Source organism: Mus caroli, unplaced genomic scaffold, assembly GCF_978045245.1.
Source record: "Mus caroli unplaced genomic scaffold, Mus_caroli_1 scaffold_9, whole genome shotgun sequence".
Lineage (NCBI taxonomy): Eukaryota > Metazoa > Chordata > Mammalia > Rodentia > Muridae > Mus > Mus caroli.
Window position 1 is genome coordinate 79,811,310 of NW_028227264.1, and position 18,979 is coordinate 79,830,288.

At 54.7% G+C, this 18,979-nt stretch overlaps 2 protein-coding genes across 4 annotated transcripts; both read right to left on the minus strand.

Moving 5' to 3' along the window:
- Window positions 1-676: 676 nt before the first annotated feature.
- Diras1 (DIRAS family GTPase 1) lies at window positions 677-6,020 on the minus strand. Its single transcript, XM_029482348.2, has 2 exons — window positions 5,947-6,020; window positions 677-2,801 (listed from the first exon to the last, which is right to left on the minus strand). Exon 2 carries the CDS (start codon window positions 2,744-2,746, stop codon window positions 2,150-2,152), a length of 597 nt encoding a protein of 198 aa, XP_029338208.1. The 5' UTR covers window positions 2,747-2,801; window positions 5,947-6,020; the 3' UTR covers window positions 677-2,149.
- Window positions 6,021-8,844: 2,824 nt separating this feature from the next.
- On the minus strand, window positions 8,845-17,819 carry Slc39a3 (solute carrier family 39 member 3). Of its 3 annotated transcripts, none has more exons than XM_021173996.3 (4): window positions 17,714-17,816; window positions 15,450-15,530; window positions 14,173-14,494; window positions 8,845-12,011 (listed from the first exon to the last, which is right to left on the minus strand). In XM_021173996.3, the coding sequence occupies exons 3-4, from the start codon at window positions 14,380-14,382 to the stop codon at window positions 11,268-11,270; spliced, it is 954 nt and encodes a 317-aa protein (XP_021029655.1). In that variant the 5' UTR covers window positions 14,383-14,494; window positions 15,450-15,530; window positions 17,714-17,816; the 3' UTR covers window positions 8,845-11,267. The 3 variants fall into 3 exon arrangements, with proteins under 3 accessions (XP_021029655.1, XP_021029654.1, XP_021029653.1); XM_021173995.3 differs by having other exon boundaries at window positions 15,450-15,534; window positions 17,714-17,801; XM_021173994.3 differs by lacking the exon at window positions 15,450-15,530 and having other exon boundaries at window positions 17,714-17,819.
- Window positions 17,820-18,979: the final 1,160 nt, after the last annotated feature.

Genomic DNA, 18,979 nt, shown 5'->3' on the forward strand with positions numbered 1-18,979 from the left:
AGCGAGGCCTGGCGGGGTCCCCAGCACCAGAGATGCCTGGGCAGGTTGGCCAGCAGCCAGCGTGGGCTCCGGCCTCCCCTGCCACCCAGCCCGGTTCTCCCCAGGATGGGCAAGGCCAGCCAGGAGAAGCCTGGGGTGGCCCAGAGATTGTGCTATCAGGGTGTGTCCCTGAGAAAGGGCTGTGACCCCCTGTCCAGCCAGGAGCCACTCCCGGGGCTTGGGAGCAGGTGGCAGCTGTGGGGGCCCTGGGCTGGCTGGAGGTCAGGGCTCAGCTATGCTCAGACTCAGGCTTCAGGCTGTGGCTCTCCCTGTGCCTGGCACACAGAAGGGAACACAGTGGGGTCTGGCCTACTTGGTCATCTGGCTTCAGCCTTCTTTCTGCTTCTCTGTCTCTGTCTCTTTGTGACCATGTCTTTGTCTCTCTTTATCTCCTTTATCTCTGTCTCTCCGTCTCTGTCTCTTTCTCTCTTTCTCTCTCACACACACACTCTCTCTCCCTTCCTTCCAATACATACACACTCTCTCTCTCTCATTCTACCCCCCATTCTCCCTCCCTCTCACACATACACTCTCTATCTCTCTCATTCTTCCCCCTCCCACACTCTCCCCCCTTCACACACACACACACACACTCACTCTCCCCCTCCCTCTCTCACCCCCACCCCCACCCCAGAGGTTCCAGCTCGCCCAGGCCACAGCCTGGTCTGCAGCCACTGTGAGGTGATGACCTCACACTGAGGCCTCTGTACTGCAGCTTTGTCACTTCTGAGCCAGGAGCCAGCTTGCCACAGCCTGGAACAGGACCTGGTGCTCATCAGACAGGCCTGTGTCACCCACCCCTGAAAACACAGAGCCATACAGACATACCACAATGTCTAAGTGCCCCCCACACACATACGGCCACTTACACTGTGGTCTCACTACGAACACGAAGTGGTGCAAGAACACCCCATCCTAAGACAGACACACACCCATCCACACACACAGGCACATAAACACAGAATTCTAAGTCACCCTCATATGGGTGGGACACAGGCCCAGGAGCCACTCAAGTCTCCTGGACAGTCTCGCAGATACCGCAGGGGCTCCGTAACTCAGGGCAGACATGGGGGACAGTCTCTAGAGTACACGTGACCAGCAAAGAGGCTCAGATTCTGTCAGAGCCCTAGGGCAGCAGCCACTAGTCCTATCACCGCACACAGGGACTTTGCTGATAGACTCTCAGCTGGGCATCCCACCCTCAGCACCCCAAACCCCCAGTCAGGGTGGCTGTCGAGGTGCCACTGTGCCAAGGTCTCTGTCTCAGCAGAAGGCTGGTGTCCAGGTGGGCAGTGTCCAGGCAGCCACTCCACACTCCAAGTTCAGGGTTCCAGTGTGCCTCCCCTGAAGGACAGTCCTGGGCTTGTGCTGTGGGCGTCTGCTATTCCAGAGGTGGTACTCGGGGTGGCCAGGGCATTGCTGCAGGCCCTGTGTTTATTGCCTGGTGCCTGAGACCCAACCCTCGGGCCCATCCACCCTGGTGTGCAGACAGGAGAGGACAGGGGTGTTCTGGACCCAGGGAAGGCCACAGGTCAGAGGTCACGGGGAAAGGACAGGATCAGGTGAAAGAAATAAGATATTAGTGAAGGAAGATGAGGTCAACGGGCATTCCCCAGAGGTCACAGTGATAGAATGTGAGGGACAGGGACAGTGGGCATGGCTGGGAACACAGGGACAGAGATGGAGAGGCAAGGTAGCCTCTCTGGGCCTGACTGGGACGAGCAGTTCCTTAGCCGGGCCCCTGTTTTCAGATCCACAGGGATCAAACCTCCAGTGTGTGGTTGTGGGGTGCAGATAGAATGGGGGTGGGGGAGCAAAGAGATATAGAGGGAGAGGTCTGCAAAGGATGAAGCTATGGAGGTGTGAAGGGGCAGGGATGGAGCCCAACCTTACTGTAGGCTGGTGGGGACAGGAAGAGGGAAGAGAGATGGAGGAGCGAGGGGCAAGGCAAAGGAAGGAAGGAGGGGGAGAAGGAGCAGGAGCAAAAAAGGGAGGAGCAGAGACGAGAGAGGAGGAGGTGGGGAGGAGAGGAATACTAAGAGGAGAGAGGAGGGAAGGGAGGAGGGAGGGAGAGAAGGAGCCCGAGAGACTCAAGCTGGCTCTGGTGGGCTCACATGAGTGCACACTTGCCCTTGATGCGGTCAGCCCTCTTCTGCTTGCTGGAGCGTTTGCCGTCCACGCTGAGGCTGACGCTGCGGCGCGTCTCGAGCGTCAACAGCTCCTGGAACAGCTCCTTCACGTTGTAGTTCATCTTCGCTGAGGTCTCCATGAAGGCGCACTTCCACTCCTGTGCCACGGCCTGCGCCTCGCGCGTGTGCACCTCCCGCTGCGTCTCGTCACACTTGTTCCCCACCAGCATGATGGGGATGTCCTCCACGCTGCCCTTGATCTGCACGATCAACTTGTAGATGGGGCTCAGCTCATCCAGCGACTGCTTGCTGGTCACCGAGAACACCAGGATGAAGGCGTGGCCCTTGGAGATGGACAGCCGCTGCATGGCCGGGAACTGGTGGCTGCCGGTGGTGTCCGTGATCTGCAGTGTGCACACGCTCTTGTCACAGCTGATCACCTGCCGGTACGTGTCCTCTATGGTGGGGATGTAGGTGTCACGAAACGTCCCCTTCACAAAGCGGAGCACCAGCGAGCTCTTGCCCACGCCGCCTGCGCCGAACACGACCACACGGTAGTCATTGCTCTGTTCTGGCATCTTCTCCGAAGCCGGCTTGGAGGACAGGGCCGGCTGCTAGAACCCCAGACCGACCCTGTTGGAGAAAGGACAGTGAAACACGTAAGACCAAATGAGACCAGGATAGCTCCCTGTCCCAATGGCCGGGTCACAGCGGTGCTGGTCCTGCCTCCATGCCACCCAAGTATCTCCCAAGTGGCCCTCGCATCTGCCCTGGCTGCCCTTTCTGACAAATATAAGGCAGGGAGTGCCCGGAGCAGAGGCCGGGCTGAGCCTGAGAGATGGTGCTGATGAGGCCAGGATGCAAAGACGCTCAAGTCAGCACTCAGGGTCCCACCTCAGGCCTGACTTCCACCCAGCCTCCAGCTCTGCACCAGTGTAAGCGCCTCACTCCCTGCATTTTGCCATCTTCCTGCCCCATCCTTATGTGTGAGAGAGACCCTGTCTCAAAAAAAAAAAAAAAAAAAATATCAGGGTGGGTATTGAAAAGTCGGCTCTTGGGCTGGTGAGATGGTTCAGTGGGTAAGAGCACCCGACTGCTCTTCCGAAGGTCCAGAGTTCAAATCCCAGCAACCACATGGTGGCTCACAACCATCCATAATGAGATCTGACTCCCTCTTCTGGTGTGTCTGAAGACAGCTACAGTGTACTTACATATAATAAATAAATAAATCTTAAAAAAAAAAAAAAGAAAAGAAAAGAAAAGTCGGCTCTAGTGGCTTACAGCATGGACTGCTCTCACAAAGGATCTGATTCTGTTCCCAGCACCCACATGGCGGCTCACAACCACCAGGGATCTTACGCCCCCTTCTGGCCTCCGAAGGCACTGCACACATGTATTGTCCAGACTCACATAAACAGAAGGGAAAAATACATAGAAAAGAATCACAGCTGGGTGTGGTGGCGCACTCCTTTAATCTCAGCACTTGGGAGGCAGAGGCAGGTGAATTTTAGAGTTCGAGGCCAGCCCGGTCTACACAAAGTGAGTTCCAGGACAACCAGGGCTATACAGAGAAGCCCTGTCTCAAAAAACAAAAACAAAAAGAATCCCATTGTGAAAAATCAGATGTGGTGGTACACAGCCATAATCCTAGAGCCAGAGAGGCTGAGACAAGGGGGCAGTGAAGTATGGGCTACTCTGGGTTACAGAGTGAGATTCTGTCTAAAAAACACAACCTAGGGTCATTGAGGTGGCCCACACATTTGATGCAATGCTGCAGAGGAAGAGGCAGGAGGATCTCTGTGCGTTTGAGGCCAGCCTAGACTGAACATTGAGACCATGTCTCCAACAAAACAAAACAAAAACAACCAACAAACAAAAAAAGCAATGAGAAAAACAAGACGGTAAGCAGATATCAGACCTGAAAACAACCATCACACAAACACACCAAAAGCGCAGCACAGGGCTTCAGCCCTATGTGTCCTGAAGATGGGCTTCTGTCCTGGCCCTAGGAACCTGCCACATGAAACAGCCTCCTAACTGACTCTGACACTGAGGACATCCAGGAATCGCACATGTAAATCTTGAAGCAGAGGTTCCTGGGACTCACAGCCCAGGCCAAACTGAGAAAGCCTCGAAGCTAAGTGGGGGCTCCCTGTTCCCATGCTTTGGCTTCCTGCTCAGGCCACTGTGTTCTCAACAGAACTCCTGGCTGGGATTCCTTGGGTTTCTCTCCTGTCTTTGCTCAGAGAAGTTCATGGATCTCAGAGGGTCACACACTATGAGGACTCCTAAATTAGGAGAGGTATGGGAAGACTGTGTGGAGGGGACAGTAGGGAGGCCTGTCCCCACTACTGCTGTCCCTTCAGGTTCTTTTCCTCAGCACGGTTCACATATGGAGATGGTTGAGGACTCCCTGGAGTCAGACTTAGGGACTATGACACTGAAGGGGTGACTGTGTCCTTGGGGTTCAGTTTTCTCTTTTATGGGATGGCACACACCTAGGCTTTGCCTGGGATAGGGAACCAGGAATATGGTTAGGGGTAAGTGCCTCAGGTCCAGCATCCAAGGAGCTCCCAAAGTTATGGCAAGCTGGGGTTCCAGGGTGGGGATGAGCATCCCCCATGGGGTTTGAAGCCATAGTCAAAATTATCGAATGTGCCTAAATAAAAGGAAAACACAGCAACTGGAGCCAACACTAGTGACACCCGAAACTCTCAAGCTGGACACTTCCTTGAAGTGTTCCAGCCCTCTAACACAGGGTACTTCTTGGCCTGGGGAAGAGCTAGGAGTGCGGGCATGGGGCTGCTCCCCAGCCCAGCAGTCTTAACATTTTTCTTGGTGGGTAATGGGAGGGGATGCACGGTGACCCCACCCCACTGCCCAGAGGGGATCTAAGGTGGCAAATGGAGGTGGGGCATGCACCCCTCAATGCAACTTCTTCTCGGTAGTGGGCACCAGGGGCTGCAGTCCCAGTAGGGATGCCCACTAGATGGATGCTGAGGTTTGGGCCCCCTGATAAGGAGGGTCCTGTGCAATCCGGGTCTCCCTCTTTTGGGGATCAGGGAGAGGGCCCTGAACTTGCTGTGGGACAAGCTCTGCTCAAGGTCACGCGATCTAAGAGGTGGTATGACTCAGAGGGACTTAAAGCTGGGCCCTACTCAGCTGCTGTGCCCAGGGGGCTCTGAGGTGCTCGGCCACACTGTCGAGTCACCTGAGCCCTGGGCCAGCCTGCCCCAAACCTCTCAGTCCACAGAGCAGAACAGGGCAGGGCCCTGAGACCCTGAAGCCACCTCAGGTGCAAAAAGCCAGGATGGCCTTGGCGTGGGGAGAGTCTGGGGGCGGGGGCACTGACTAATGGGGGTGGCTGATTTAGGGGCTGCAGGCTAGGGGTATGATGAAGAACGGGCAGTTTTAGGGACTTAAGGGAATGGGGCTTCCTGGGAGTCGGGAAGGGTCTCAGAGGAGGGAAGGAGTCCTGAGAGAGGGGCTTGGTCACGAGGGTGCAGGGCTCTGTGAGGGGCAGTGAGGGACCCGGGCCTCAGCGGGCAGTTCGCAGAGGGTATGTATGAGGGGACCAGGGCCCAGAAGGTCCCAAGTGATGCTCTGCGTGGCCAGGCAGGGGTGGGGCGACCGGGAGCTGTCCATGGTGACCGCTGGACTCCCGGGGACAAGCAAAGCCTGGCGCGGTGGCCCGGGAGGGTGGGGCCGGAACAAAGGGATCATGGTGGTTTGGGGACCCCTCCCCACCCTCTGTGGCCGCGGCTGCCCCGCCGCCTACCTGGGCCGCTGTGGTCCCCGCCGCTGCGCTGCTGTCCGCGCCGCCGCAGTCCCGATGTCCCCGCCCCAGCTGCGCTCCGCCCCGCCCGCCCCGCCCGCCCCGCCCGCCAGGACCCGGGCCCGGGCAGCTGCAGCCCCAGGTCACCGCCAAGCCCGCCCTGGGTGTCCATCAGCAACCGGGGGCATGCAGAGCTCTGGGCATCGGGACACCCACACCCACGCGTACCACGTGGCTACCTGCACCTTAGGGAACGCGGCGGGTGGGTGACAGGGCCCACCGTGTGAGGTCCTGGAGACATGGTGACCAATAGTCAGGGGTCGCCCCAACTGCAAAAAGGGAGAACTGGAAATGGGGGGGGCAGTGTGATCCAGGTCAGATCTATCAGCGAGGGGCAGAAGGAGGTGATGGAAGAGGGTGTGAACTGAGTATATAAACCTTCATAGATTAAGATGTCAGCCACACCAGGGAGCTGGAGGCAGGGGAATGGCTGTGAGTTTAAAGCCATTCTGGGATACAGAGTAGAGACCCCTGTGGGAGAAGGAAGGAAGGGTTCGGGGAGAAGGGGAGGAAGAGAGAAATAAAAGACGAAATAACACAAAGAACCCCATTATTGGTGTTGTAGCTTGGAGGGCCAATCGATCCCTGCTTGGAGGGCCAATCGATCCCTTGGCAGCTATGGGATCGGGCCAATCGATCCCTTGGCAGCTATGGGATCCATCCTGAGCCCGACAGAGGCCCAGCCTGACATGTCGGCTTGGCGTCCCAACACTGGAGGCAGAGCAGGAGGACCAGGAGGTCAGGGTCAGCCTCCGCTACATAGTTTCCAGAAAATGTGAGACCATGCCTCAAACAAACAAAAAGAGGAAAGAGAAAAAGACCCCCAGATGTTCTTCTGGTATGTGGTCTAGGGAAGCCCTCTTGCCAAGCCTGCTGACTGCCCAGGCTCCACCCACACACTGCAAGGAAAACAGAACAAAAGTTTACTTTGTATCATTAAAGATTGGGGCCAGTGAGAGTGCTCAGAAGGTAAAGGTGCTTTCTTCCAAGCCTGACAGCCTGGGTGGCTCCCTGAGACCCAGCTGAGAGACTCAGCTCTAGCTAATTGTCCTCTGATTTCCACACACTGAGGAACTGATAAAGAAAATGTCACTTAAATTTTGTTTTAATTTTTAGATGTATTTGTATTTTCTGTGTATGAATGCTTTGCCTGCATGCCTAATGCCCTCGGACATCCGAAGAGAGCATCGGTCCCCTGGAGCTGTAGTTACAAACAATTGAGAGCCACCATGCAGGAATCGAACCTGGGTCCTCAGGAACAGTTGTTAACTACTGAGCCAGCTCTCTGAAGACTAATTTTAAAGTGTTTTTGTTTGTTTGTGGTAGGCGCTTGCTCTGTAGACCAGGCTGGCCTCTGCCTCTTCCACTTAGCCCAGCTAAAGGCCATTCTCTTCCCTCTCCTGGTCCCCCAGGCTCACCCACTCCTTCCCTGCTCAGTTCTAACATGGCCCCTTCTCCTGGTGTTACAGCATAGCATGCCAACTTGGAGCCAGGATCTCCATGGCTGGCCTAGCTCTTTCTTTGCTATTTGTGCCCGTTCATCCTAGGCTGCCTCAAGCTGTCGCCTGATGAATTTACCTCCTTCTTAGTCTGGCCCTGTGGGAGTCCCTCAGAAGGTGGCTCAGTCCCCCTACCCTGCCTCAAGATGGAGTCAGCCTAGTGGAAAGCCAGAGCTCTGTTCTGGAAGACCCTGTCCTACAGAAGTGCCCCAGGCTACAGCTTTACCTCACTCCTCAGAGTAGCTGGAAAGAAACCCATAAAGAGTCCCTATTTCTTGGGTACTGAGAATTGGGATGGGGGTTTGGGGCTAGCTGGCAGGATTCCTTTGTCTGTGATGGGTGCCTGGGTCCCCTGAGAGACTGGGGGAGCTCTCAGCACAGCTCTGACCAGCTCCCTGGCTTTCCTTCAGGCACCAGCCCAGGCTGACTCACTGGAAGGAGCCTAGCCACATGCTGATGCTATTTATAGATGCCAGGCCAGGCTCTGGGCATCAGGAGCCACTGAAGACAACCTTAGTTCCTGTCTCCCTCTTGCAGTAGCGCCTCTGTGTGGGGACACTGTACCCTACCCTGCCTTGCTGAATTGGGCAAATCCACAGGAACTGGGACTCAGGGACTTGAGACGAGTCAGCCTGCACTGCATTCTGAAGCGCTAGCCTGTCTGTCATATCCCACACACCCATCGCCTCTTTTAAAAGCCATGCCTTGTCCCCAGCAGCAGAGGTGGATGAGGAAAGGCCTTTAAGAGGGTGGGTCAGCCTGTAAGGTACATGCTTGCAAACACACAGAGTATGGATTCTCAGAACCCACACCCAAAGACAGCGGGGTGGCTCAATCCTGCTGTGGTAGCATGGGGAGGGGCTGAGACAGGAGGATTCCTGCTGACCCAGTGGTCTAGATAAATCTTCCACTCCATGATACTGACACTGTGTCTTAAAAACCAAGGTGAGGCTTGGGGGCGGTTCAGCAGTTACAACACTGGCTGCTTTTGCAGAGGACACAGGTTTAATTCCCAGCCCCCACTTGGTGGCTCACAAACTATCTGTAACTCCAGTTCCAGAGGATCTGATGCCCTTTTTCTGGCTTCCACAGGCACTGTGTGCATGTACACACACACACACACACACACACACACACACACACACACACCAGCCAAACAAAGAAACCCCCATGGGCTGGCACTCTGGAGCCCAGTATTTTGTTGTTAGTTTGAGACAGCATGTCACCATACAGCCCTCAGCAGCCTGGCCTCTGTGGAGATCAGATATGATGCTGTCTTCTGGTCTCCTTGAGAACTAGAGACCCATGTGGTGCAAAACATCCATTCACAAAAACAAATAAATAAATAGTTTAAATCTTCACTTGTTTATTTATTTTGCAAAAGGGCTCACTTGCAACCCTGGCTGGCCTGGAACTCACAGAAATCCACCTGTCTCTGGAGTGCATGGATTAACAGAGTGGGTAACCATGGCTAGCTTAAAAACTGTTATTACACATATCAGGGGGTGTGGGACGGGCACACACAAGTGTGTGCATGTGTGCCACTGAGCACCCGTGGAGTTCAGGACAGTGCAGGAGTCAGTTCTGTCAGCACATGAGCCCCTGGAATCTCACTCAGGTCTGCCACGCTTGCTCCTCACCGACCGCGTCCCTGGATTTCCCTTCTGTGGGAGCATTCACTGATGATGCTGTGGTGTTCTGGTGTCATCCCTCTCATCATTGGAGGCTGACTTACAGGTGGGACCCCTCCCCAGGAGGACTGTGCATGACATCTGGGACACATGTCATGGAGGGAGCTCCTGGCTCGGAGCAGGTGGACTCCAGAGACAACAGTGGGGGAAGGTACACGTGGAGCCCGGGGTGCCCCACAGACAACACCCTCGCCCCGTGGGGGAATACCAAGCTGAAAAGCTTCCTTGGGCAGGTGGGATGCAGGGCAAAGATCGGTCAGGCCCCTGCAGTGCAATGAGGGCAGGATGCCAGGAGCTGGCTGTGCCGGATCCCGCCTGCACTAATAACTTCTGTTACAGGAACACAAACAAGCCATAGGAGAAGCTGACATGCTGTTATTACACACACAGATCAGCGGTGAAGCTGGGCCACCCGCACCGCCCTCTCTTTCCTCCTTTCTAGCTGTGTTCCTGCTGTGTCCCCCATAGGAGGCAGTGGGGTGGGGATGGCCTGGGCCCTGCAGCATCCCAGCATGTCCATTCCTCCTCCATGCCCATTCCTCCTGACAGCTGCACAGGTCCTAGCATGGCCCAGGGTCTCCTGCAGCTGGGGCAAGGGCTGTCAGCTAAACTGGAACTTTCAGTAAGAGACACAGAGGCCCCCAGTTGCCAGTGAGCTGGCGCTTGGGATGACTCTCAAGAGATCTATCTAATGGGGAGGGTCCAGATCCACAAGCTGCTGTTCCCAGGGGCAGAGCAGTTGGTGCTGGAAAGGAGAGAATGCCATTGTATGCACCCATGGGGGAGGTGCAGACTCCCTGTTGGGATGGCCAGACTAAGGACCTGGCTCTTCCTACCCTGGCCTAGTCTTTGCCACCTGAGCCCATACCTGCAGGGGCATGGTGGCCCCGTGGGGCCCACCTGGGGCCAAGGGAAGCTGGAGAACCATTTGGATGCCCCCCACCCATAGTTAAGTAGAGGATAGAAGGACAGTAAGCCCAGGTGGCACCATGGGTACGTTACCACATCTACATGATGGGGCTCCTCGGAAAAGAACCCCAGAAACTGCTAGGAGAGGCTTCAACCACTGGCAGAGTGGGCCCCTCACTGGGAGCCCTGGGTTCTGAATGTGTGCCAAGCGGTGTGTGAACCTGGGTTTATTACAGCACTAAGGGAGCCCAGGCATTGGGGCTCTGAGGACAGTGCCCAAGCCCCAGCTGTCCCCAAGGCCATGTCTCTTTGTGCCTTGTATCATCTGAGTGTTGCTGGGTAGGGGCAGACTCGACAAGTCATTTTGGTCACCTGGCCATGGCGACAGGGCACTAGGGAGGAGTCTGACATTCAGCTAACAGAGGGAAGGCAGTGCTGAGGTGAAGCCTGCTACACAGACCCCAGGTTAGGGAAGGTGGTGAGCTGTGGCAGGCTTATGTCCCCAGAGAGTCCTCACTCAGGCTGTCCCAAGATGCTGGCATTACCATGGTGACATTCACCAATGTTGCCAGGTGCTGAGTTTCCCCTGCTCCTGCCTGCATCCTGGGAGTTGTCCCTGTCAGGATGTGGCCCTGGAGTCTCACTGCCATGCTCTCTGCAGAGGAGGCCCCTCCACTCTGGTGATAGCCACACCACAGAGCAAGAGAACAAGAAGGGCTGTTCCTGAGGGCCAGGCAAACAGTCTGGGCTGTCCTCTTGCTCACGTGACCCATATGTACTGTTCCTTTCACAAACTGTCACCTGTCACACTGGAGCAACCAGAAAAATTCGGGTGGCAGTGGCAGGGAGGGCCTGGGCTCCACAGAGAACATGGCAGGGTCCCTGAGGTCACTTTGATATCCCCATCTGCCAGTCCCCACCCTAGGCTCCATTCTTGATGGCTCAGGAATGACAACAAAAACTGGAGGGCTGACAGGATATGAGGTGACATGGCCACACAGGCTTTGGTAAAGAACTTTAAGACCTTTTTAAAAGCAGTGTCTGTAGGGCCAGGTTCTGGCGGAGGGCAGAGACTGGTGACCAGCCCGGGAGGACCCTGTGTGTGAACCGTGGCCCATGAGCATGGCTGTCGAGGGACGTTCTGTGTCCTTCAGGGATTCAGGGCTCACCACTTGAGAAAGACCATGCCGGCCAGAACAGCGTAGCCCAGCACCAGGAACAGCACCTTCAGCAGCTGCTCGCTCCTCTCCTCCAGCTCCTTGGCCAGGATCTCCAGGAAGGTGACAAACAGGAAGGTGCCACCGGCCAGGCCCTGCAGCAGCGCCGATGCCACGCTGCTGGCCACGCTGCGGGCACTCTCGATGCCCAGGCCCAACCCAATGCCCACTGGGATCATGGCGCTCACGGTCACAGCCAACTTGGCCGCATCCCTCAGGGGTACCGCACTGCGGGCCATGCTGATGCCCAGGGCCACGGCCACCAGCGTCTCATGGACCGCCACGCCAACGAACAGGCTAACCACACGCTCACCCTCCTCCTGCAGCCCCAGCGCCAGGCCCTCGAACACAGAGTGTGCGGACAGCGCAAAGACCAGGCTGAGCAGCCGCAGCGGCCCTGGGCGGCCCAGTTCCCGCAGCCGCAGCCCTGCGCCATGGGTGTGCGCTGTGGGCTCAGGGTACAGGCCGTGGCTACGGCCGCCCACACCCACGAACGGGCTCTCGTACTCCGAGTCGCTGCCCGCGTCTGAGCCGGCGTTGAAGGTCTCCAGGTCTATAAAGGGAGGCCGCTCCCGGCGGAAGGTCAGCACCAGCTGCTCCACGAACACCGTGAGGAAGAAACCCACCATCATGAGCGTCTCTGCCAGCGGGTAGTCGGTGCTGATGTGGCCCAGGCTCAACACCTGCTGTAGCTGTGGACACAAGGCCAGGTCAGCTGCAGGCCTCCCTCCCAGGCAGGGACACTCAGGAGGCTAAGGCAGAAGTATTGCGAGCCTGAGGGTTACCAGGCCCCAAGGAGACCCCACCTCAAGCAATGACACAGCACAGAGAACAGGGCATGATGATGCAGGATTCTAATCCCAGCACTCAGAAGCAAGCCAGGGCCACACAGAGAGATCCTGTCTCCATAGGATGACAAAAAGACACAGCCCAAGTCATACCAAGGTTAAAGCAGAGAGGGCCAGAGCGAGGCTGAGAGGCACAGCTCTGTCTTGCATGCCTTCCATTCCCAGCATTGTCCAAAATACATTTTTAACAGGAAAAGAGACAGAGAGAGAGAGAGAGAGAGAGAGAGAGAGAGAGAGAGAGAGAGAGAGAGAGAGAGAGAGAGAGGAAAAACCAGCAAGACAGCTCATGGGTCAAGGCACTTGCCACCAAGCCTGACAACCTGAGTTCAAACCCCTTGGGACCCACATGATGGAAGGCAGAAACCAACTCCAGAAAGCCTCTAATCATCACACACACACACAGGCATCAGAAACTTACAAAATAGAAGGGAAAACTGTGCTGAGAAACAAGGCTGCTGGCTGGCCTTGCCTGGGCTGTCTCAAGAGATGATTCCAGCCATGAGAGACAGCACTGTGAACTGTGCTTGCTGCAAAGGATGTCTGAAGCCCAGCCCTGCTTGGGTGAGCTGTCATGTGTACACCAGAGGGCAGAGAGTGGAGAGCAAGGCCACCAAGGGCCCAGGTTCCAGCCTGAGGCTGTGGCAGGTAACTGCAGAGCAAGGCCTGGTCACTTCAGAGTCCTCATGGGCACAGACAGAGGCCACTGTAGCCTGTGGTGAGCTGGGGTCTCACCAGCGTCCTAGCAGCAGGAATCCTTGCTCACTTCTGGAAAGCATGCCCCAACCCCCAGTCACTGCAGCCTCGACAGAGGCTTTTTCTGGCTCCAGGACTAAGGTCCCCAAGTCCCTAATGGCCAGGGCAGCTGCCAGGAGGCCAGGCCCACCTAGGTCTGACATGACTCCCTTCACATATGCAGAGCTGGCAGCCCTCACTACCTCTACAGTCTCAGATACAACTGTCCCCTGAAGGAGGTTCCACCGTCTTCCACCCTGCTCATGACCCATGCAGCCACACTGACGGGGATAGGCTGGGACCTCTCCAACCACAGCCAGTGAGAAACGGGGCCCTAGGGCTGGCAAGTGGCCAGAATGTGTCCTGGTGTCTGTCTCCTGGGTCCCTGAGGATCCCAGGAAGTTCTGCCCAGACTCCTGCTCGGCCCACAGGAAGCTTGAGGAGACACGCCCATGCTGTGTCAAGGTGCTATCTGCCACAATCTATGTTGTAGCAAGAGCAGATGGAGAGGAACCAACAGGAGTGATTGCACATGGCCTGTGGACTCTGGAGTGGGCAACTGCTGTCTGAAATTCACTACCCACTGGGCTCACCTGCGGGATAGCCCCAGTGCCAGGTAAGTAGATAAGGCTCAGAGAGGGAAGCGTCTGACATAAGGTCACACAGCTCAGAGAGGGAAGCGTCTGACATAAGGTCACACAGCTCAGAGAGGGAAGCGTCTGACATAAGGTCACACAGCTCAGAGAGGGAAGCGTCTGACATAAGGTCACACAGCTCAGAGAGGGAAGCGTCTGACATAAGGTCACACAGCTCAGAGAGGGAAGCGTCTGACATAAGGTCACACAGCTCAGAGAGGGAAGCGTCTGACATAAGGTCACACGACAGTTTGCTTTCTCCTCCCTGTCTTCTCAGGCATCTGTGTTGGAATCCACGGGAGCTTGGGAGATGCTGGTTTGCTTTGCCACATGAGCTGTAACCCCAGAACCCATCTGGAAGGCTGGGTGTGGTGGCACATGCCTGTAAGCACAGGCCAGGGCAGAGAGCAGAAGCAGAGGGATCCGTGGGGCTTCCTGGCCTCTTCTGCCGCAGTAAACTCCAAGTTCAATGAGACCCTGTCCCAGAAAACGAGGTGAACAGGACTACAGAAGACACCAACCTCTGGCCTTCACACACACACGCACGCACACACACACACACACACACGCACGCACACACACACACACATGCATGCACCTGAGCCCCACAGTCCCCCAGCTCCCCACTGAGGCCTCACCTTGTCCCTCACTGCAGGCAGCAGTGCATTAAAGCATGTAGCCAGGAATACGCCACCCCCGAAGGTGTTGCAGAGGGACAGGACCTTCTTCGAGCGGTGCGCCTTCTCCAAGTCAGCCTCGATGACCTTCACGGGCAACAGGGAACCCAGCAGCATGAAGAAGAACACGCCCACCATGCAGAGGACCTTGGCCACCAGAAGCTTCGTCATGGTGGCCGCCTGGGTCACACAGGGCCAAAGCACAAATGGAGTCACAGGCCAAAGGCTGTGGGGGCTACCAGCCCCAGTTGCAGGGCCAGGCACTCATGGTTCTGCTCAGAAGCTGTGAGGACAGGGCAGACATGTTAGCTGTGTAGTCACTAAGTAGTGGTGGTGACCAGTCAGCCACACTGGGCCTAATAGTCTACTCTAGGAGTCACTCACAGACATGGGCATACACGCTTATACAACTGAAGGTAAGGACACAGGGCTAGGGAGGTGGTGCAGGCAGGCAGGACCTCAGACAGGAGGCTACCCAGGGCCTGCTGGCAGCCAGCTGCAAGGAACCAATGAGCTCCAGGTTCCTGAGACCCTGACTCCAGAACTAAGGTGGAGAGCAACTGAGCAAGACACTGGGTGTTTACCTCTGGCTTTCAGTACATGCACACATTCACACACAGGCACACATTTACACACACATGCACACAGACACACATTCACACACATGCACACACATGCACAAAGACACATGCACACGCATGCACATTCACACACATCACACAGACACACATTCACACACATGCACACAGATACACATTCACATACATGCACACAGACACACATTCACATACATGCACACAGACACACATTCATGCAGGGCACAGGAAGCTGAATATATTTAGCTCCTGGTTCCCTGCTGCCAGCTGCTTGGTAGCCACCTGAGCTGAGTAGCTTCCAGGTTAAGCACAAGCATGGAATGATCCCATTGGTACTAGAGCACTCATGGTGTTGCTGCCCTGACAGAGAATCTCAACCTGTTACCCCAAGGATAGGCCTTACATAACTGGTGTCAACTCAACTCAACTCAACTCACACCAGCCTGCCAGAGTCCTGATTGCCAAGACTGTGCCAGCCCCAGGGTTTTTACACAGACTACTTCATCTGCCTGGAGCATCCCCGCCCTGGCCCATCCTACCCCACATCCATGGATCCTCCACAGGTATCTTTATATTCTGTCCCTGGGAAGGCCTCCTGCAGACCACCTGACTCCTGCTCCCAGCTGCATCCCTGGTACCCACCTTGAGGCTTGGTGCAGGGCAGATGCAGGGTGGCTCAGTGGATGTGGTGGCCAAAATGTAGGGTTTTTCTTACATGTTCTCCTGCCTCACAAAGCATGGGTCATTAGGAGTGAAGCTGCTTCCCTCGTGCTGCTGACCACACCCGGGCTCACCCTCTGCAGTCAGAGGCATCCTGTCCCTGCCCTAGCCCTGTCCCTTCTACTGCACCAAAGGGACTGTATATATCTGGGTTGTCCTGGAACTTTGGAGGTGGAGACAGGGGACCACAGGGACATGCTGTCCAGCCACTCTGGCCTGGTCAACAGCTCTAGGCTCTCAAGGCTGAAAGCACTGGATGCCTTTCCAGAGGACCTGGATTTGGTTCCCAGCACCCACATGGTGGACCACAACCACCTGTAGATCCAGCTCCTGGGGACCCAATGCCCCTCCTGGCCTCTGCAGGCACCAGGCACATAAGGGGTGCATGTGGGGAATTGCAGGTTGGTCTCCAGTCAAGCTGAGGTCTGAACCCCGATGGTCATAATTCACCTACATGACATGGTAGGTGTTCCCTCATGCTCCTAGAACTCTGGCCCCTGACTAAGGTACCACCTCCCACAGCCCCCTCAGTAGTCATGTAAGCAATGGCCCAAGCTTCTGACCTTCAGGCTAAACTCCTCCCCAGTTACCTAGCAACAGGGAAGACCATAAAAAGGGGTGCTCAGCCCCCACCTCACTCTCTTAGTCTCACTCCTCTTGCTTCTCACACTTCTCTTTCCTCTTCCCTTTCTCTTTGTCTTCTCCTCTCTCTTCTCTTTCTCTCTCCCTTCTCTCTTTCCCCTGCATTTCTATAATAAAGCTCTTAAGCCATAGACAGTCTCTGCTCCTTCAAGTTCCGCTGCACACTCTAGTTAGTGTTGGGAACTTCTTCGACCCTATTCCCTCTCTCCCACAACCCTGAGGTGCTAGCAAGGTAGTTTGGGGGGGGGTCCTGGTTGGGGGCTGCCCCTTTTCCACCCCCACTGCGTGAGTCAGGCATGCTCACCCAGGACCCTGTGGAAAAGCGTCCGGCAGCTCTGCCTGCGTCTGCCTGCCCAGAGCACAGGAACCCTGGCAGGACGTTAGGCCCCTTTTCCTCCCCAACTTTTCTCCAGGGCCCCCAGGGTCCCCCTTTATTTTGTTCCCAACAGGTGCACAGCCATGAAAAGAAGCAAAACACACATATATGTAAAATGTTAAATTATGGGAGCGATCAAGGAAGACACTGATATGGAAGTTTAGGCTCCCCACATGTGCACACACACACAGTCTGAAGGGATGTGACTATCATCTTAGTACACAGGAGGGTGAGGCGGGACAACAGCTACACATTTGAGATCAGCCTGGACAGTGAGGAAGACCCTACCTCAGAATAAAGTAATACAACAAAAATTAAAAAGAAAATACAGGTGGGCAGTGGTGGCGCACGCCTTTAGTCCCAGCACTTGGGAGGCAGAGGCAGGCGGATTTCTGAGTTCGAGGCCAGCCTGGTCTACAAAGTGAGTTCCAGGACAGCCAGATTTACAAAGACAAACCCTGACTTGGAAAGAAATATAAATAAATAAATGAAATAATAAGATAAGATAGTAGCAGCAGAGACACTCAGCAGTTGAGAGCACTGGCTGTTTTTGCAGATGACCCAGGTTCCATTCTAGCCTAGAAAGATCTATCTATTCCCCTCTTCTTTGCTTTGGGCACTGCACACATGTGCATAAACAGAGACACATAAAATAAATTTGAAAAGTAAATTTTATCGAAAAAAAAAAGAAGAAAAGTAAATTTTAAAAAGGAAAATAAAATACGAAAGAAAATTAATTAGGATGAAATAAATAAGGTTAAAATTAAGTTAAACTTTAAAATTAAAATAATATAGAGGAATATTATAAAGGACATAATTACTACAATTTAAAAAAAAATTAACAACAAAAATAACTTCCTTAAAGTCCTTCCCTCCACTGCTGTGAACACAAGGCAAAGTGCATACAACAGGCGCCCAATTGATGCTAGAAGACCGGGTCAGGTAGGGATACCTCGGGTGCTCTCAAAATCGGGCCAGTCGGGGCAGGGCTGGTGGGCAACAAGCTCGGTCTTTCCTTAAGCACTTATTGTGCGCCTACTGTGTGCTCCACGCAGCCTCACACTGAAGCAAGGACTCTGTGAACAGGCAGGCACGGTCAGCCAGGGCCCTCGACTCCGCCCTGCCCCAGGCCCGCCACGCCCAGGCCACGCCCTGACCCCTCTTGTACCTCTGACAGCCTCCAGCCAGTGCCACCTGCCGCCAACTGTCCTGCTGTCCGGACCCCGCCGCAGCGGACCAGCCGAGACCCCCGGGGCTGCGAGCTGCTACCTACGCCCTGCCCACGTCAGCGTCTATTGGACATTGTCAGTGCCACTCGACAGAACTCATAGTCCATTGGCCGATGCTGCTGCCAATCCTTCTGCAACGCCTACTGGCTCCGGAAAGCAGTTTCCTCCTTTCTAAATTTGAGTGCAGCTACCAAATGATTCCGATAGGAAACACTACTGGGCAACATAGTTCCGGAAGGAGGGCCTCCATCCCGGAGCTGTCCAGGGTCGCGTGGTACTGAATGAGTGTGGCTGGAGGCTTGGCAGGTAGCGATTTCCTACCGCGAATGGAACATTCTTGAAGCCTTTCCTCGTGGCTTAAGAAGAAGATACAGGCGTCCACCAAATATCTGTTGATAGCCAGAATAAATTCAAGCTCAAGAGGTCTACTGTGCCCCTCAATCACTACAGTTACTAACAACGTAATCATTCTACCCATACTTGCAGCCTAGGAAATGTCTCCTGAAGTGACATGGCACCTGAGTAGAGCCTACAGATACTACACAGTATGCCTTATTTTTACATTCATTTGTTTGAGCCACGGTCTTGCTGAGCAGCCCAGGCTGGGTGGCATGCAGAAAGCTTAGAATCCTCCTGCATCGGCTTCCCGAGCACTTGGATTGTAGGTGTGAGTCACCATACCTGGCCTCCTGCTGGATCTAGAGCACCTCACACAATGTGTGTGCTATGCAAACTGTGCTTTTACTGTGCTAGACAACAAAGATGACAAAGACTCTTAATTCACTGCAGATTAAAGCTTTTCAGAACACTATAGTTTTACACATGGTGATGTATGTCTGTCATCCTAGCACACTCAGGAGGCTGAGGCAGAAGATCCATGTATTCTGTCTTCCAAGACTGGCCTACAGAATGAGACACTGTATCAAAAGAGCCATGCACGGCACACTAACACACGAGCCTACCCTGACGTATGTGACACGAGCTTCTCATATTTTCACTTATTTATTTGGTTTTTGAGAGAGGGTTTCTGGCTGTCCTAGAAGTTACTCTGTAGACCAGGCTAACCTCAAACTCAGAGATATGCCTGCCTCTGCCTCCCAGAGTGCTCAGAATAAAAAATATGTGCCACCATTGTCCGTCTAAATAAATAAATAACTTATTTTTTTAAGATTTATTTGGTTTGATTTTATGTGTATGAATGCTTT

Coding starts and splice junctions, on each gene's coding strand:
- Slc39a3 (XM_021173994.3), bottom strand. CDS start 14,382: ATGACGAAGCTTCTGGTGGCCAAGGTCCTCTGCATGGTGGGCGTGTTC. Junction 12,012..14,172: donor TGCCTGCAGTGAGGGACAAG/GTGAGGCCTCAG, acceptor TTGTGTCCACAG/CTACAGCAGGTGTTGAGCCT.
- Diras1 (XM_029482348.2), bottom strand. CDS start 2,746: ATGCCAGAACAGAGCAATGACTACCGTGTGGTCGTGTTCGGCGCAGGC.